Raw genomic sequence first — 20,278 nt, 5'->3', positions numbered from 1 at the left:
GCTAGCAAGCGCGACTTTATCTCGTTGGCTTGTTTCGTAATTGTATGGTTACAATGATACGGTTTACCTCCGAGAGGGGTTGAAGGCAGACTGGGTAGGGCAGATGCCGCTTTGTTGACAATACACAGTGGCACTGCTCAATGAAGAGATCGGTTCTGTCGCTCTTTGGAGCCAGCAGAACGCCTTCATTCGCCATTACCAACTTGACACGCATTCTAAGGATCGTGCTCGGTTCGGTCTTTCGGTTCTCTCCAGTGGAGAGTGACCTGCCACCCTGACCAAGTTAGTAACTGGTCATTGGTATCGGTTCTGTGTTCAATGTCGATATATTTCATATCACTACATCGATTAGCCTACCATCCTTTCGGGTTGGGTCGGGTTTGGGTGTACATATCGTCCCTTACGCCCCTTCAAGAGGGCGGGTCCGCTTTTGAACGCTTTAACCAGTCATATGCTATTAACCCGTCTTGCGACAGAATTGGGTGCGAACCCCACGGGGCACTGTTTGGTATGCCTCTCTTCGAGCCGCATGTCACGCGTGACCAGGTTAGTGTAATAGTGAGCCAACATATGTTCGGCTACGCCGCTATTCAGGGGATTTTATGCGCCACAGTTTTCCCTCTTCCGGAGCCTTCGGTATTTGGGAGCTTGTGTTAATCAGCTTTGTGGGATGGTGGCCTACACTTACCCTCCTCGCCGAGAGTGTTTGGTGTTTTCACCGCACAATGCATGGCGTTTGTACTTCGTTCGATTTCCTCAGAAAGTTTTAGCGAGGCTAATAATTTCTCTGGGTTTTATCGAGGTCCCGGCAAGCCCTCTTCCAAACAGGGGCTGCATTCGAGCATTAGTTTGCAGTACTTATTAGCTCGACTCCTGGGTTATTGGCTTTGTAGCGTTTACATTTTTTACGCTTTCCCTACCCTTATACCTCTCGCCACGATTGTCTGGCTGGGGCTATATTAGGGTTGGGAGTTGTTTCGGCATGTCCCCATACATTCCTTCCATTGTAATGGTTGGGGGCGGGGTTTTATGTCATTGATATTGAGCCAATTGACATATAAGCTTGGGCTCTCTAGTTCCCGCCCCCGTCTGATTGACATCAGCGGTCAGGTGGCTCGGTGTTTTCTATTTCCGTGTCGGTTGTAGATTTCACTCCACCACGGGTTTAGTTGTTGCCAGACAGAATGCCACTCCGTCTCAAATATCTTTGGGAGTCTGTCATATGCTTATATGTACCCCAAGGAGGACTTCTTCTGAAAAAGAATTATACAAACCTGTAGAGGTTATGAATTCTTTGAAGAAAGTCCTCCTTGGGGTACGGCCACCCGCCTCCCCTCATTCTGTCTGACACGTTCAGCATGAAAAGTGAGGTACGAGGTAGACGGCGAGAGTTACCTGCTCTTGGCTGTGTTGGTCCGGTGGGGCCCTGTAGGGGTGGTCTCACAAGACAAAACGAGTTTTTTGTTTTGTAAATATTTTATTAAAAATATAGTTACAACTGTCGTAGGATTTAAAATGGACATTTTAATGCTTATATGTACCCCAAGGAGGACTTTCTTCAAAGAATTCATAACCTCTACAGGTTTGTATAAATTTTTGTGATGTATGTTTCAACTTGTAGTGAAAACTGTTGGCTTGAAATGCATTTTAAGTTTTAAGGTGGTATATACAGTCAAAATTGTATTCGCTCTGAGTCGAACTTGATGTGTTGACCTTGTTACAACCCTTTCCTTTTACATATTGTTAAGGCCTTGTTAGTAACTTTTATGCCATTTTTTTAGGGGACACAGATGTGACATAAACCTTCTAGATATTTCATTTACACAACTTAGCTACGTCATTTGGCAAAGTTGTATCTGCTGAAGTTAGAACGCAACTCCAATCCCACCCTGTGTGTATTAGCTAATTGTTTTGACTCAAATGACATGCCAATATTGGTAGTAAGAATTAACATTGTGAGAATGATGTCAATGATTCCTGTGGTTACATTGTTATTATTTTTCCTTATCCTGACTCATGCTTATTGCTTGTCTCCTTCCTTTTGCGAACGTTAGTGGAACACTTGTATCTTCTATTGAAGCTCCCTTCAATAAAAACAGACGTAAAATCACTACTCACCAAGAGTTATCCCTCTGGCCGTTTTGGCGGGAAAAGTGGCGCCACCGCTCCGACATGCTTCACTCTCTCCTTCTTCGCCCTAGTGGACGGTTGGGAGAGCGCCTGTGTCTTCTATACGGCACTATATCCTTTTATTTATTAGTTATTACCCTATACATTACCTTTATAGGGGTTTAGGGAGTATCCTTCAACAATATGGTTTGAAATTTATTCGTATTTTTCACTGTTTATTCACGGGTTTGTCCGGGTTTGTTCAGTTGTTTACATTTCATGAAAACCTGTTTTCGTTGTAGGTTTAGGTTCTCTGCTGCAGACCCGCATTCATTGTGCCCTAGCTGCACAACACCTTGTACTTCCAGCTCTCGCTGCAACCAGACGACTTTTTCAAGTCATGGATAAGCCGGCTGAGTCCCTCTCGTGTCAACTGCTGTCAGACGACCCTCTTCTTTCCAGTGATCCGCCGGAGATGTCCTCGGAAGATGGGCGTGGGACGTTGTCCGCCACCTCGAAGAAGAGGGCTGCCCTTTCGGACATCCCTTCATCGCAGACGAAGAAGAAGAAGCTGTCCTCTACGCAGAGACGGCCACACACACCTAAGACGGCAAGCAGCTCTACGGGGACGTCTGTGCAGACAACTAGGACTTTCTCGGCCGAGATTGTCCCGATGGAAGAAAGAGGTCTCTATGATGAGCAGCCGCTCAGCATCCCGGAGATACATCGCCCCAAGAAGAAGCAGGCCTCAGCAACGGTAACTTCAGCTCAGTTATCTATGCAGTCCGAGGTATCTACACTGACGGCAGATGAGCGATCCCTGGACCATATCGCTACCAACGCAGAGAGGGGAGCTCATCTATCACCGCAAACATTCGACCCAGGGGCCTTCATGCAGCAGTTCTCACAGCTGATAATGGAGATGATGGAGAGGCGCTTCACGCAGGAAAGAGATCAACCAGCCCTGGACACCACCCGCAGAGAGATCCCGGACCTGCACAAAGGACCCATCGCCGATGACACATCGGAGAGGCCTTCCATTGACGACGCAGATGAACAGCCTTCGCGAAGGTCTTCGGAGACAACCTCAAGGACGTCATCAACATCACACAGATCGTCAAGGGATTCGCCGAGGCATTCACGAACCAAGAGGCGCTCGCCTCCACGCAGGTCTCCATGCAGATCGCCCTACAGACGCAGCTCTACAGGCTCATCTCCACGCAGATCGCCACGCAGGTCTCCGCGCAGGTCTCCACACAAGTCTCCACGCAGGTCTCCGCGCAGGTCTCCACACACATCCCCAGCGGAGGAGGATCAACGATCCCAGATCAGCGCCCCTGAAACAGAGGACGATGGCGGTATTATCTTCTCGGACGCAGAGATAAGATATTGGATGGCCAACGGACTGGAGTTAGCGTAACCCTCTAAGGAAGAGAATGCAGCACTCGCGTACCTGATGAAGGACGATGATGTCGACACGATCACTCTTCCGCCAATTGATCCCATCTCGGAAGTTCCAGAGAACTTGGACGAAGCCTTCCGGAAGGCAACGAGATCCCAAGCACTGAATATACCACAGTTCAACGGTAAGAAGTTCTCCCTACACAATATGGACCCCTTCATGAAGGCACAAGAGATCGATGACAACTACAAGGTCATCAACGCCGCCCGGACCAAGTCTTATAAGATTGACGACAAAAAGCTGGCGCAGATAGAGACGATGTCCAGAAGGATGTTCTTCAGCCTGAACAGATCCAGGGCAGTGAATGAGACGCTCATCGCCAAGTTCAGGGACTCTACCGCAGAGGAGGACCTGATGATCTACTCTGCTCTACTCATGCAGAAGAAGGACCAGCAGTTTATGACGGACCATCTGTCATCCATCTCAGCAGCGTTGACGTTGGCGAGACGACAAGGACTACTGGCATCGTGCACCTGGAGCGAACGTTCACGAAGTCGCTGTACAGAGCCCCATGGTCGACATCATCCACCTTCGCAGGGGAGATTGACAATGTCGCCAAAGAAGTTGCCAAAGACTCCAGAGAGGTCCTCATGATAAAGTCCATTGATACACTGGCCACTGTCATCAGGCAGACGTCCCAGCGCTACTCGGGCAAGTCGAAGTTCGCAGGCATCCAAGAGACAAGAAAATGAGCACCTTCAGAGGAGGGAAGGACTCTTTTTGTCGCCCAGCCGGCAACTATAGAGGACGACCCGGGTGAGGCAGGGCACCCAGAGGCGCCAAGAATCAGAGACGATGAAGGAGGGGTTTGGAACGACTGGAGTCTTCCACCCCCGGCCGTTCCTGTACAACCTTCACAAGTGGGTGGACGTCTACGAAACTACTGGGAGAACTGGGGAATTCTTCAAGATCCATTTGTATCCAGCATCCTAAGAGACGGATATCGCAACTACAAGCAACTCCGCCGTTGACAGACGAACCTCACAAGTTCAACTTCACGACCCATCAGACAGAGAGGCTACGAGAAGCGGTCACATCTCCACTAGAGAAGGAAGCCATAGAACTCGTGGACCAGGACGAGCTTTCACCAGGGTTCTACTCCCCAGTTTTCCTAGTGCCAAAGAAAAACTCCAAAGAAAAGTTTCCGACTCATCTACAACATTAGGGCCTTCAACAGAGATTATCTACGCAGACCACCAAAGTTCAGCATGATACATCTCCCACAACTCCTACACCTTGTCCGTCCGATGGACTACATGGCCAGCATAGATCTACAGGACGCCTACCTGCATATTCCTGTACATCCGGACTCAAGGAAGTACCTGAGGTTTATACTGGACGGACGACACTACCAATGGAAGGTCCTGCCATTTGGAATATCATCGGCCCCCTGGTTGTTTACAAGGGTGACGAAGCCCATAGTCACATACCTACATCATCGAGGTCTACGCAGTGCCTTCTACCTAGACGACGGGATTCAAGTACATCAAGATCCCAAGCATCTCAGACTACAACTGGACTTCACCATCAGACTGCTTACACAACTGGGGTGGCTAGTGAATCTCCTCAAGTCGGACCTAGAACCTACACAGGACCTGCGGTTCCTAGGAATCCAGTTCATCACAACACAGAACCGCATAGTGGTACCAGAGGACCGATGGCTCAAGATACAACAGACGATCTCGCAAGCTCTACTCTCTCCATGGCCACTACGACAATGGCAGAGTCTGTTGGGTCTCCTAACGTAGGCCTAACGCAAGACATGACAGCCAGAGGGAGACTACAACTACGCCCACTACAGGTCTTCGTCAATGTTCATCTAGACGACCCGGAACCTTTCGGACTCCCGGAAGCGCTACGCCCATATCTACTATGGTGGACCCAGAGATCGAATGTTTGAGGAGGCACCTACTCAGCAGAGCCGGAGTGCAAGACGCATCTTTACGTGGACGCATCGCTCCAAGGTTGGGGAGCACGTCTCGACAACGAAGTGTCAGCTGGGACGTGGACCAACGAGGAGAAAGATCTGCACATCAACATGCTGGAAATGAAAGCAGTACTAAACACCATACTCCACTGGACAAACATTCTGGAGAATGCTCATCTGATGGTGCATACGGACAACTCCACAGTGGCGTTCTACATAAACAGGCAAGGATCAACAAGGTCTGCGAACCTCCTGGACCTCTGCTTTCAACTGTTCAGCATAACAGACAACCTGAACATCCACATAAGAGCATGCCACATTCCAGGAGCCAAGAATGTGATAGCAGACACACTATCCCGTCCAACGCAGCCATCCCCAACAGAATGGATGCTACATCCAGAGATCTTCAAGCAGATCATACAAGAGATGGGAGCGCCACTAATAGACCTCTTCGCCACAAGATTCAACAATCAACTGATAACTCGTCTCACCAAAGCATGGGCAACGGATGCTCTAAGCATCTCCTGGGAAGGACTAAACGCTTACACGTTTCCACCACCAGCTCTAATACCGAGGGTGTTGCAGACAATCAGCCAGACGAAGGACCTACAACTGATTTTGGTCGCGCCTTACTGGCCAGCGAGAATATGGTTCCCCATTCTCATACAAGAATTAGGACAACCTCAACTGCAACTACCAGAGTGGACGAATCTACTAGTACATCCTCACACAAAGCAGGCGCACGGCAACCCAGAGGTGTTCCGGCTACGCGTGTGGACTGTATCAAGGCGTGCTTGAACAAGAGAGGATATTCCGCCAGGGCAGCGAAAGCAGTCACACTAGCTCTACGCAAGTCTACACGCACCTTGTATGACGACAAGTAGTGAAGCTTCGAGACATACGCTGCGAGGACCGGCTTTACAGCCATAAAGGCGACACACCCTCAAGTGGCGGGCTACCTTTGTCACCTACGACAAACGAAGCGGTTAAAAGGGTCAACCCTCTCAACATACCTAGCGGCATTGAGCTCAGTCATCACCATGAGGACAGGTGCAAAACTGACGAAAGTACCAGAGTTACTGGCCTTACTACACTCTTTTAAATTGGAGGACCAACAACAGAGATTTAAAGCTCCGGCGTGGGACCTCAAAGTAGTTCTACGACATCTCACCAGTGACGTCTACGAACCATTAGAGAGGACATCCTTCGAGTTCTTGATGCAGAAGACGCTGTTCCTGATCGCCTTAGCAACAGCAGCAAGGATGTCGGAAATACATGCTCTGGACTTCGAGAGAACACGATTTGATGAAAATCAAAACACCGTGCATATGGGACTGCGATGGGACTTGATCGCAAAGAATCAACTGCCAGGTCAACCGGACAGACAATTCCACGTCCCACCGCTATCATCAGTCCTTGGATCACAGGATACGCAGGACCTATCCTTGTGCCCAGTAAGAGCATTGAAAGTCTACCTACAAAGATCAAGGACCAGGAGACGGAAATTCAAGCGTCTTTTCGTCCCGATATCAACAGCGACACAGACGGAGGTCTCCCGCACTACGATATCAATCTGGATCAGAACTGTCATACTATGGGCCTACAAAGCAGCAGGACTGGATCCTCCACGAGCCAAACCACACGAAGTTAGAGCTCTGGCGTCAACACTCGCTCTACATGGGAATTGCTCTATCAGGACGATAATGGAGGGCTGCTTTTGGAAATCAGACATGGTGTTTGCCAACCATTACCTGAGGGACATCGCCACCGAGGACGTCTCCGGCATTCACCATTTCGGCCCCCTGGTTGTTGCACAACAGTTGACAGTCTCTGAAAGGCGCTGAGACGAAGTCTAGCCCTTTTATCACGTGACTTGAAAAAGCCTACACTCGGAAGAGTTCAGCTTTAGAGTCTATATGCACGTCTAAGGACAGACTAGCATAAGTGATATGACGCAGTACTTGTAAGGATACTCGTACAGAAAAGGGTCGCTTCTCCACTTGATGCTTGCATCAAGAAATGGAGTCGCAAAATCCACATAAGATGTTAACAGAAGCCAGGACCAAAAGTTAACAATTGTGGTCCCCCCGTCAGAGACAGCTGGAAATACCGGGTTACAGCAGCAGCAGAGACTAGCAGTAAAATAGCAGTGCCAACAAGAAGTTCCCATAGGGGGGTATATAAGACATAAATCACTAAATGAAATCCAGAAGTAGCTTGACCCACCACCAAATCCGACGGATTCTACAAGCAATAAGCATGAGTCAGGATAAGGAAAAATATGTAATTTTCTGAATAAAATTGATATTTTATACTTATCCTGACTCATGAGGTAAGCCCTCCCAACCTCCCCGCTAGACACTTTGGATTTCCCTGCAAATTAAAGTGTCGGGCTCATAATTTGGAGAGAGTGAAGCATGTGGGAGCGGTCAAGAGGGATAACTCTTGGTGAGTAGTTATTTTACGTCTGTTTTTATTGAAGGGAGCTTCAATAGAAGATACAAGTGTTCCACTAACGTTCGCAAAAGGAAGGAGACAAGCAATAAGCATGAGTCAGGATAAGTATAAAATATCAATTTTATTCAGAAAATTACATTTTTGTAAGGAACTAGCAGTTACTACCTTTGCAATATTCTTATAAATGCTTACCGTGGTTACAATGATATTTATTCCTCGCAGCTTGCTGTATACAAAAGAAAATTGACCCAGACTGCATGGTGGCCTGTTCCTTCGACATCGACATTGCAGCCATCATCAACAGACCAGATCTGTTTAAATGTGTGAACTTTCTCCCAACTTTTACCCAGTGTGCAGCAGGTAAGTCCACACGTGTCCCTTCCTCATGCTGGTAGGGGCTCTAGGGCGATGGGGTAGCCTGGTGGTTAAAGTGTCCGCTTGTCACACTGAAGACCCAGGTTTGATTCCCCACATGGGTACAATGTGTGAAGCCCATTTCTGATGTTCCCTGCCTCGATATTGCTGGAATATTGCTAAAAGTGCTGTTAAACGATACTCACTCACTGGTAGGAGCTCCTGTAAATCTGGAGAGTGATAGTACCCATATGATATCTGCTTGTAGGGGCAGTGGGGTAACTTAGTGGTTGAAGTATTCACTTGTCTCGCTGAAGACCCAGGTTCGATTTTCCACATGGGTACAAGTTGTGAAGCCCATTTCTGGTGTCCTCCGTCTATGATATTGCTGGAATAGTGATAAAAGCAGCATTAGACTAAATTCACTCACTCAATCACTCCACATGGGCACAATTTGTGAAGCCCATTTCTGTTGTCCCACGCCGTGATATTGCTGGAATATTGCTAAAAGCGGGGTAAAACCATACTCACTCACTCACTCAATCACTATGCTTGTAACAGCATCCAAATTTAGTGGGACGGAATTGTACTTTCAAAGCTGCTACTAAGCGCTAAGTGCAACCGTATAGGTCCGTACATCCGCTTTTCAGGTACCCATTTTGAACAGCGTGGTGGACTGAGTGCAATGTGGACGAATTGCCTTGCCCAGGGACACAACACAGTATGAGACCCAGGTCACAAGTTTTGGTGTCTCCACTGGGATTCGAACCCGGGCCTTTGGCGTGAGAGGCCAGCAAGCTAACCACTACACCACCGTGCTCCACCATAATTATTACATATCTACCACCAACATTACTGCGGACTCACTAATACAGTTGATACACTGTAATCCAAGTCAAATCCAAATCATTGCAGTGTTCAGCCTCTCTGTCACTATCTGAATCACTATCTTGACAGTGCCTATTTATTGTCTTGTGTTTCAGATGGAAGTGATCATAGTCAGTGCTGTAAGAATGAGGGCGTGGCACCATACTGTCTACCTTTTTGTTCTGGAAATACACCAGGGACTGGGAACGCTTTGACAGATCCTAAGATGCTGCAGTGTATTGACCACTCCGACAAGATAATTGGCTGTATGGAAGAAAACAAAAGTGAGTGGATAATGGGTTTCCTACAAATGAAAATAGGGTGAGAATTTCAAAACATGTGCTTTGGCTTTTATCCAGTCCATCCTGTTGGGTGTAAGGTAGCTTTCTGTGATTAATTGTATCTGGATATGGGGCAAATGGGTAACATAATTCTCTCCACTGAGCTTTCAGACAGGTTGGCGACTTTGTAGGTTACACTACACCCAATCAGAATCAGTAGTTTAACAAGCACTTTCATAATCCCTCAGTGAAGACTAAATCTTATGACATTTTGTATAAGATTTTTGTTTTGTTTTTCAAATATACATCCATCCAGTAATTAATATTTAGTTCAGTCTTTTTTTACATGATGACTTGTACTGTATGTGACTACAGGTATTTTCAAGCTTTAGACACTTTTTGCGAAACTGGGGTTGGTCTGGTTTAGGTGGTCTTATTTTATATTATTATTGCTTCTTTAAAGCCGGACAATGCACACATTTATATGTATTAGCTGCTGATAACTTTGCTTAATATATATATATATAAATGTTACTATAGACGTTAATTAGAAAATATTGGGTTTTGTGTAACCTGTAAAGTGGCTGGTGCAGCTAGGTTAGACAACTCTGTGTAGTGGCTGGTGCAGCTAGGTTAGACAACTCTGTAGTGACTGGGACAGCTAGGTTAGACAACTCTGTAGTGACTTGGGCAGCTAGGTTAGACAACTCTGTGTAGTGACTAGTACAGCTAGGTTAGACAACTCTGTAGTGACTAGGACAGCTAGAACAGACAACTCTGTAGTGACTATGACAGCTAGGTTAGACAACTCTGTAGTGACTGGGACAGCTAGGTTAGACAACTCTGTGTAGCGACTAGTACAGCTAGGTTAGACAACTCTGTAGTGACTAGGACAGCTAGGTCAGACAACTCTGTAGTGACTAGGACAGCTAGGTTAGACAACTCTGTAGTGACTGGGACAGCTAGATTAGACAACTCTGTAGTGACTGGGACAGCTAGGTTAGACAACTCTGTAGTGACTAGGACAGCTAGGTTAGACAACTCTGTAGTGACTTGGACAGCTAGGTTAGACAACTCTGTAGTGACTAGGGCAGCTAGGTTAGACAACTCTGTAGTGACTAGGACAGCTAGGTTTGACAACTCTGTAGTGACTAGGACAGCCACGTTAGACAACTCTGTAGTGACTTGTACAGCTAGGTTAGACAACTCTGTAGTGACTAGGACAGCTAGGTTTGACAACTCTGTTGTGACTAGAACAGCTAGGTTAGACAACTCTGTAGTGACTAGGACAGCTAGTTTAGACAACTCTGTAGCGACTAGGACAGCTAGTTTAGTCAACTCTGTAGTGACTCGGACAGCAAGATTAGACAACTCTGTAGTGACTGGGACAGCTAGGTTAGACAACTCTGTAGTGACTAGGACAGCTAGGTTAGACAACTCTATAGTGACTAGGACAGCTAGGTTAGACAACTCTGTAGTGACTAGGACAGCTAGGTTAGACAACTCTGTAGTGACTTGGACAGCTAGGTTAGACAACTCTGTAGTGACTAGGACAGCTAGTTTAGACAACTCTGTAGTGACTAGGACAGCTAGTTTAAACAACACTGTAGCGACTAGGACAGCTAGTTTAGACAACTCTGTAGTGACTAGGACAGCTAGTTTGGACACTCTGTAGCGACTAGGACAGCTAGTTTAGACAACTCTGTAGTGACTAGGACAGCTAGGTTTGACAACTCTGTAGTGACTAGGACAGCTAGTTTAGACAACTCTGTAGTGACTAGGACAGCTAGTTTAAACAACTCTGTAGCGACTAGGACAGCTAGGTTTGACAACTCTGTAGTGACTGGTGCAGCTAGGTTAGACAACTCTGTAGTGACTAGGACAGTTAGGTTTGACAACTCTGTAGTGACTGGTGGAGATAGGATAGACAACTCTGTAGTGACTAGGACAGTTAGGTTTGACAACTCTGTGAATTACTTGGACAGCTAGGTTAGACAACTCTGTAGCGACTAGGACAGCTAGTTTAGACAACTCTGTAGCGACTAGGACAGCTAGTTTAGACAACTCTGTAGTGACTAGGACAGCTAGGTTAGACAAATCTGTAGTGACTAGGACAGCTAGTTTAGACAACTCTGTGTAGTGACTGGTGCAGATAGGTTAAACAACTCTGCAGTGGTAACAATATATGGATAAACAAATTCTTGATTACAGTGAGAGCAACATTTCGGTGTAGTTTCTAACTGTGATCAAGTTTCTAACTACACCGAAATGTTGCTCTCACTGTCTCTCACTAGCCCTGTCACTGCTCCAACTTCTAAATGCCTCTCAAAGACATTAGATGTAATGGCTGGGGCAGACAAGTATAGGTGAGATAATTCTGTGTAGTGACAGGGCTAGTGTCCCAAAAGACACAGGATGTTTAGTTTTTAGAGGCCCATAAGTCTCTGTGAGGTAATAGACTTGATTGGTGTGTCAAATGTGTGATTGTGTGTTTAAATTTAGACAGCATTATCATGATCATATTAACTGCCCAGATATTCCTTAAATATTGCTGAAAGCAAACTAAAGCAATACTGACTCTCTCATTCACTCACTATTTGCTTTATTTACTCTTCATAAAAGTAATACAGTGTGGTAATATCATTGATATCAGAAGGATGGTATGTGCGAAACATGAAATCATTACATTAGAAATGGAGAATGACTAGTTACGTCTGATTACTGACTGAATATGCAGCAGGTAGTTCTGGAGTTTCCATTGTCCCCAGATAACATCCCAGACGCACCAGTGATGTTTGCTAAGATCAAGGACAAACAGATCCTCGTCACCTGGGACAGACCTAGCAAGAATGGCCAGAAAGTGAAGCAGTACCTGGTATATGTACAGGAAGGGAGAGCGTCAAGAAGGAGCATCACACCGTGGTGAGAAATCATTATACACCTGTCCCCACACACTCACCCCCCAACATATGCATGACATGTATGGAGTTCAGTGATTTCAAGATATAGATAGTCCTAGATTCAGTAGAAAGTGGCACTAGAAAACACAGTACTAGACTCGTGAAGGGGGGAGTGGAAAACACGGAGTTCAGTCTCCTAGATAGGTAGTACTGGACTTTTGTGGAAGTGGCACAAGAAGGGTTCTGTCAGCTTTTAGATAGAGGTTACTGATAGTACCAGTGGGGAAATAAATCTGTTAAATATAAAATGCCTTAACTGTCCTCAGAAACAAATTCTGTTTGGTGTAACGGGCAAAACAGCTCTAAAAAACTATGAATTGATCACAGAAAATCAGTGATGACACCAGGTGTCTAAGAAACTTGTGGATGTGTTTAACTCTGTGTGTTTTCTTCCAGTCCAAGAACTTCTTCTCTTACACTGTGGTGAACATCAAGGCCAACATCAACTACGCAGTATGGGTAGTAGCCTCCAACGACTTCGGTACAAGCCAACCATCGCAGATCAGAAACATACACGTGGGCGGTATGTTGTCACTGGGACCATACTCTTTTGGGTTTAAGTAGTTTAGTGGCCAAGTAGTTAAAGTGGTTGCTTGTCTTGCTAGTGGCAGGGGTTTGATTTCCCATGTGGGTACATATGTGCTTCCCACATCTAGTGTCAATCACTGTGATACAGCGGGAATATTGTTAAAAACGGATAAAACACTTCTCACTCACTCACTGACTAGTTTTATGGGTCAAGATGCAAGTTATTAAACATTTCAGTGATGAAGCAAAATAAATTCAATTTAACATTATAACAATATTATACAAATCAAAGTTGTTGTTTTTTTAAAGTTTGGAAGAATAGTAGGAAATATATTATACTAAAAGCATTCAAGAACATATAGATGACATTACAGAGCAAGTTCAGCAGCAAGACCAGAAAACTGCTGACATTGTCTTATGCTAAAAAAATGAAGCCAGTTTGTTTGTTTTTTCTGGTATCCATCTTACAAAATTAGTGCTACTGCTATGAGAGATGGTTCGTTACTAGTTCGATGTCTCCTTTATATTTGATGTATTGACATAGTTCCCTGTATGTCCAGGTTTTATCACCTTAATAATAATAATAATAATATGCCTTTTTATATAGCGCCAAACTCTACACTAGGTATGCTCATAGCGCTAACAGTCAAGTCACAGCACATTGGAAAGTTAAGAATGATAATTGTAAAGCATATGAATTCACTGGTTGGGGAACAAATAAGCCGCATCTGAGCAGATTCTAGCATCTGGATAAGTGCTGTAGATGATGATGATGATGATGATGATTTCTTTATAGCTCTGTCACCCAATCCTCCATATGATCTTGAAGCTGTCGACGTCTCTTCAGGCATCAGTCTGATGTGGAAGAGTGCAACTGATGGCCCACAACCGTCAGGATTTGTTATTTTCTACAAGAAAGTTCAAGATACGCGTTACATTCAGGTAAACAACACTCGTGTATGAGGGACAGATCATTTGATTATGGAGTGGTTGAAATTGGTCTCAGGACAGTATCTTGCTGACACTGCACCCATCTTACCCAGACACCCACATCCAAATTCTATGTAAGATCTGTTATTTGAAAAAGTAGAACTGTCATTTTTTTATGGCTTCACAAATTTTGGAGATTCCCTCTAAGCTAGGCCATTGACTCCTTCATGTCACAATAGAACAGTGCTTGTCCAACTCAGTAATCTTATCAGAGAGAGCATGCTGATTTCCTATGTCCCTCATCACACAGATGCCAGTGTCGGTTTCCTCCAGGAAATACAAGCATGTTGGTTGATGCATCATCCTTCCACAAGGGGCGGTGGGGTAGCCTAGTGGTTAAAGCTTTGGCTCGTCATGCCGAAGACCCGAGTTTAATTCCCCACATGGGCACAATGCGTGATATTGCAATATTACTAAAAGCAACATAAAACGATACCTACTCACATCAACATACTGTGCTGTGTTCAGTTTTCTAACCAATAAGATTTGAGCACCACAAACCATCTTCTCTTACATAGGGAATGGGCAACCAAGTGGTCCTCAATGCCACAAATTGTGGAACAATGTTGCATCCCTTGGCCATGATAGGATCCACTAAACCTTGGTTTGATTCCCAGATTATAGATGACAACAAGTGTTAATCATATCACTTTTCTTTCTTCTCTGTTGTGTTCACACTGTTTACAGACTGATTTCCAGTTGACTTAAAGTTCAACTGGGGAATCAACAAAGTATAATATGATATATAATCACTGATAATAGCAATAAAGACACAAGCCACGCTTTTAAAGTATAGACCAAGGCAGGGAATCCAGGTGGAAACTGATCTTCAGCCAACTGTTGATCTCAAGATGACTGAGGCAAGAGTGTGTTCCCTTTAATACATATTAAAGTGTCCACAAGTTTCTGTCCTTCAACTTTCTGTTAAAAGCTGGGTTAGGATATGGCCAATTGTTCTGGCTGCTCTAGAAACTCCTGACCAATCTTTACTAAATAGTCTTAATATTCTTTAATCTGACCTCTTCTGAATTGTAACAGAAACTTGTTAAAAAATTACAACACTTTTCTGCAATACTTTGTACTTGCTTATAACAGTACACTGTGAGAACCCGTGAAGATCTGGGATAGAATTGACCTTCAGTAACCCGTGCTTGTCATAAGAGGCGACTAACGGGACCGGATGATCAGGCCCGCCGGCTTGGTTGGCACATGTCATCGTATCCCAGTTATGCAGATCGATGTTCATGCTGTTGATCACTGGATTGTCTGGTCCAAACTTGATTATTTACAGACCGCCACCATTTGGCTGGAATATTGCTGAGTGTGGCATAAAGCTAAATTCACTCACTCACAGTGTGAGAAGTCATGTTTTAGTGTCAACTGCCTGATGGTGCTCGATGATACTCAATCAGTTTCTTTCCAACAGATACGTACGAAACTCCATAGTTTCCCTTTCAAGCAGCTAGAACCCAACACAGACTACGAAGCATACGTGCAAGCACGGAATCAAGCTGGTTTTAGTGATCAATCAAATGTTGTGCAGTTTAACATTGGAGGTAAGATAGAAGACACTCTCGATTAGATTTTATGTGAAGACTGACCTGCATAGATCTGAAGCTATCTGTCTGATATTCAGTATGCACAGAACAAGCAGACGTCAAGTGAAGAATGCAAGCAACATTGCAAACGCAGTTATGTATTCTGAAAGGCATCACATCTACTGTGATTACTAATGAAATCATAATTTCACATTTACCCACAAGTGCTTGTGAAAGTTGTTGGTTTTTTTTACATTTGAAGTTGGATCAACCTATAGAGGTTTTTGATTGCAATATACATGTATCTTCAGTTAGGACTATTGAACTTTGCCCTCCCTGAAAGTTGTAATTCCTTTAGCAATCACTAAAATATTTATGTTCAAAATGTAATGTAATTTAGTATGTGTGTAATCATTGGTATTATTTCTGACTTTGACCTTTTTTTATACTTTTTGCACTTTGCTGTCATATAGAAAAACCTGTTCATGACCATTATTCAGCCATTTTGTTTGTTAAATGGAGTGAAATGTGTGCAATCTGCAGTAGGTTGTGGGCCAACAAATATGATCAGTGTTTTGGAATGTTTAACAAATTTGACCTTGACTTGAACTTCGACTATATGCAAAACAACTTTTGAGGGTTCGGTCTTCGTGGACATTTTGAACTGTTGACTACATGTCCATGTAAACTACAGTACCCTTGCCGTTATTATCACATTCATAATGAATATTCATTTCAGATCCAGATCCATTCTATAACATAGGTAATTTGCTTCTCAGACCCAATTTCGTGTTTAGTTGTTATTTCAGTTACTTTAAGTTTCTTTTACATTCTTACTTTGGTGTGAGTTTTGAGAATCTGTCATCAGATTGGTACTTGTACTTAGCCACATCCTAGTTTTGTATGTGATTTAAAAAATTCATTGCATTTATTCAGAAATAATTTTGTAGAAAAAGGTTTTCAATTCAATAATTCTGGGTCCAAATGCTATGATTGTGCTGGGACTGTTCACATCCAGGTCCCAGAAACAACAAGTTGCCTTTCTTTATATGACAGGATGTGCTAATGTTGCCAACTAATGTCAGTTTCATTACCTGAATGCCATGCATGTGTTGGCATCTCAAACACAACTGGGGTGACCATTTGGTTGAAGTGTTTCCTTGTCACTCAAAATGCTAGGTTTGATTCCCAACAACAGTGGAATGTTCGAGGCCTCTTTCTGGGGCTGTAAAATCCAGCACCCTCTCTCACTAATGTAAAAACTTTTCAGCATGCAAATTCTTGTTCCTTTCATGTTTTAATATCTGAGTTTGCATGGTAAAATTATTAAAGTTTTGTCCCAAATGATTCTTTTAACTCCCTGTTTTATTGATCTTGGTTGGACAGAAGTAAAACTTCCGTTGTGTGTTTTGTTCTTTGTTTATTAAATGTAAGAACTAGTTGGTGGTCATTCGGGCAGTGGAATAGCATTTGTCACCTCTTTGGAAGGACTTCATATGTTCCCAGCCAATTATTCATTTACTCACTAGACTTATGCCACCAATTCAGAAGACATTTGGAACAACTGTATCCTGGCAGATAATCTCACATATCATTTTGTGAGTATGTGTACAGTCTCATAATTGTCAGTTTGGATATAAGACAGACAGGGAGTTAAAAGATTTCTCTTTATCATCCAAAACTGTGTTCCACAGGAGATATTGCTTGTGTGAGATCATACTGTTTTGACAGTAGATTTTGTACAATGCCCTGACAATTCTATGTATGACATCATGAACTTGATGATATCACAATACTATGACATCGCTGCACAGCAATTCTAATGGCAATACTGTGTTCAGAGATGCACATTTTTCATTGAAAACTAATTAAGAGTGATTTTTGATGATAAATAGAATCTCACCCTCGTGTCTACTGATATCAATTATATCAACACTCGTTGATAAAAGTAAAAATATCCTCGGCAAGCCTCGGATATTTGTATCTTTATCAACTCGTGTTGATATAATTCATATCAGTAGACACTTGGGTGAGATTCTCTATGTATACAGTAGGGGTATCTAACAAAGGTCATATTGGGCTACTGAGGAAAGAGTAGCCTTGTCTAAACATTCTAGGGAGAATCTAAGCCAGTGAAAACTATTTCCTTTGAACTTGTTACAAAACTAGTGACAGCTGTAGAGTCACTCACTCACTCATCGCACTGGACCATTGCAGTAGGTGGAGGAAGGTTTGATTTGTACATGCAGTATCTACTTTAGCTGGCACTGATAATAAACAGGTAGGGTGTGACGTAATGCTGACGATGTTTGTTTACAGGTAAGGCCTCTCCACTACCAAGTGTTTCTGGTCCTTCAGGGAAGCAAATTGGATTGGGTGTTGGCCTCACCATTCTCATCATCGCTATCATCATTGTTGTTCTACTCATCATTTATTTGAAGTGAGTAATTGATTAAGATAATTCATTCTTCTCACTTCGTTAAGTTCCTTACCACTGTTGTATTGGGACAAATCACACTGACATATAGATATTTGCAACAAGGGATTATGGAAACACTCTGACCACTAGAGATAGGGGACAGACCCCTAGAAATATAAGATAGGTTCTAACCATTGGAACTAAAGTACATGTATAGGTTCTGAATCAGAGAAACATTATTCATTCTGACCAACTAAAGTAAACTATAGAATGTGATTTGTAGAATATTTTTGTGCACCTTCATTTGCTTTTGGGGCTGCTCATTCTATAAGTTTTCATGATAGTGTCTTTGTCTTGGACTGTAAGCAGACAAAATGTCCTTTTATTTATGTTTCAGGTGGCGCCGCCGCAACAAGAACAATCAAGCAGGAGAGGCTGTGACGTTTGAGAATCCTTCGTATGGACGTAGTCAGATACAGGTGAGAATACCAGTCTCTCTTCAGTGACCCGTGAAGATCCTGGTTAGAATTTGTCTTCACCAACCCATGCTTGTTGCAAAGCAACTAACAGGATTGGGTGGTCAGGCTCGCTGATACATGACATCGCATCCCAATTGCGTAGATCGATGTTCATGCTGTTGATCACTGGATTGTCTGGTCCAGACTTGATTATTTACAGACCGCCACCATATAGCTGGAATATTGCTGACTGCAGCACTAAACAACCAACCAACTATTAACAGACATTCAAATATACCCAGAGGTTATGTAAAATGTTATTAACTCTTTCCAAAATATAACATAATAGGTGTTGGGGATACATTGTCAATTATTATTACGATTGACACATAAAGATGAAAACCAGTTCATAAAATACATAAAAAACCTCCCTTCTAAATAACAATTTACAAAACTTACGAGATAAAAGGTATACCCAGGGAGGTGGGTGGGTGTCCGTACGCACCGGCTGCAGACGTGGGACTGACTTGGTCCCAGAGATAGATGAGTGTGCATGCATGCTTGCGTGGTAGAGTGCTGTCTATAGGTAGAGCACCTGTGTGTCCATGGCCCGTAGGAGTTAAACTTATTAATTATTACTATAATTGTTAATATAAATTATTACCCCAAATACTTCTATTAGGAAACCTCAAGTATAAAGAAACCATGAAGTTTTGAGACTAAAAATATCTTCCTGGCATAATTTATGTTTTTCTCAAATATTTTTCCTTGTAGATATCTGGTCTGCCTGCTGAGGTGATGCAGCCATCCAACCAGTTTTCCTACGGCCGTCTGGACGAAGACTACACCAGACCAGAGAAAAATGTTCAATTGGAGAACCCGTATTCGAGTCTAAACCAAAATGTCCGCGCCCAGAGGTGAATGGCAACAATCCAGCCACCCTCCCTGTTACAACTGACGAAATACAAATACAGACACCAAGCAAAACAGAGTCAACATCATGAAGACATCGGACTTGCTCTGCATGAATGTTGATTGATAGTGTAGTGAGAACTGACATCTTCCAAACATTTGACTGAACTGGATTATGACAGTGGCAACAAAATGTTTTGAATGTCAGAGAAAACTTGTAAATTTCTATTGATATTTTTAGCACAAAATTATTTCTATCTATTGTTCATGAAGTTGAACATCTGTATGTAGAATGTTCAAATTTGCATTGATGAAATATTCTCCTCGTTGCAGAATAACAAATTGAACAAAGTGCTAATATATTTAAATGTAGGCATTAGTCAAATGGCATTATTGCTGTATATTTTGTATTATAAAGAAAACTTGTGTTTGTTTACAATCATATACTCATCTACATCCACATTTTTGTAGTTAGTTTTATATTTTCACCTAGATGATAACCCGACTAGATGACAATGTCTTGCATGACATAAGATGGTTATTGTGTGGTAGAGATGGTTTTTAAAATGGTATGTGCCCCTCTGCATGAATTAAAACATAAGTATTTAAGAGGGAACTATTTTAACATCAGTGTTTCATAGCATGTTAGGTTTGTGTATGATCATGGACTGATCTTCATCCATTGAGAGGGGTGTGGGTGGGGGTAGCCTAGTGATTAATACATGGGTGACCCCACTGTGATATTCAAAAAGCGGCATAAAACCATACATACCCGTACTTTGAGCTGATAAGTTTGACCAAAATAAGTTACTTACTACATTAAATTCAAGTTACCTCTACAGATATTTCACCTACTAAACACTGTGCCAAATGAAACAGAATAGAAAAGAATGCTACCTCTCGACCAAATTCTTTTGTCATGAGAAGCAGGAAAATCTTAACTTATCAACAACTTGCTGGATATTTTTAATGAATTTTTCTTATTGTAGATATGTCTCTGTCATGAGGAATTGTGT

General features: G+C 43.3%; 1 protein-coding gene across 1 annotated transcript in view; it reads left to right on the top strand.

The window, feature by feature from the left end:
• Nucleotides 1–13,872, top strand: part of LOC124291712 (Ig-like and fibronectin type-III domain-containing protein 2) — an 86,066-nt gene extending 72,194 nt beyond the window's left edge. The window contains exons 29-33 of the mRNA XM_046728779.1: nt 8,178–8,315; nt 9,293–9,460; nt 12,226–12,379; nt 12,814–12,940; nt 13,742–13,872. Of these exons, the coding sequence (XP_046584735.1) occupies nt 8,178–8,315; nt 9,293–9,460; nt 12,226–12,379; nt 12,814–12,844 (491 nt within the window). The 3' untranslated portion in view covers nt 12,845–12,940; nt 13,742–13,872. The remainder of the gene's footprint in view (nt 1–8,177; nt 8,316–9,292; nt 9,461–12,225; nt 12,380–12,813; nt 12,941–13,741) is intronic.
• Nucleotides 13,873–20,278: the final 6,406 nt, after the last annotated feature.

Source organism: Haliotis rubra, unplaced genomic scaffold, assembly GCF_003918875.1.
Source record: "Haliotis rubra isolate DU_JTF1 unplaced genomic scaffold, ASM391887v1 Scf5, whole genome shotgun sequence".
Taxonomy (NCBI): domain Eukaryota; kingdom Metazoa; phylum Mollusca; class Gastropoda; order Lepetellida; family Haliotidae; genus Haliotis; species Haliotis rubra.
This window is presented reverse-complemented; position numbering and strand designations above follow the sequence as displayed.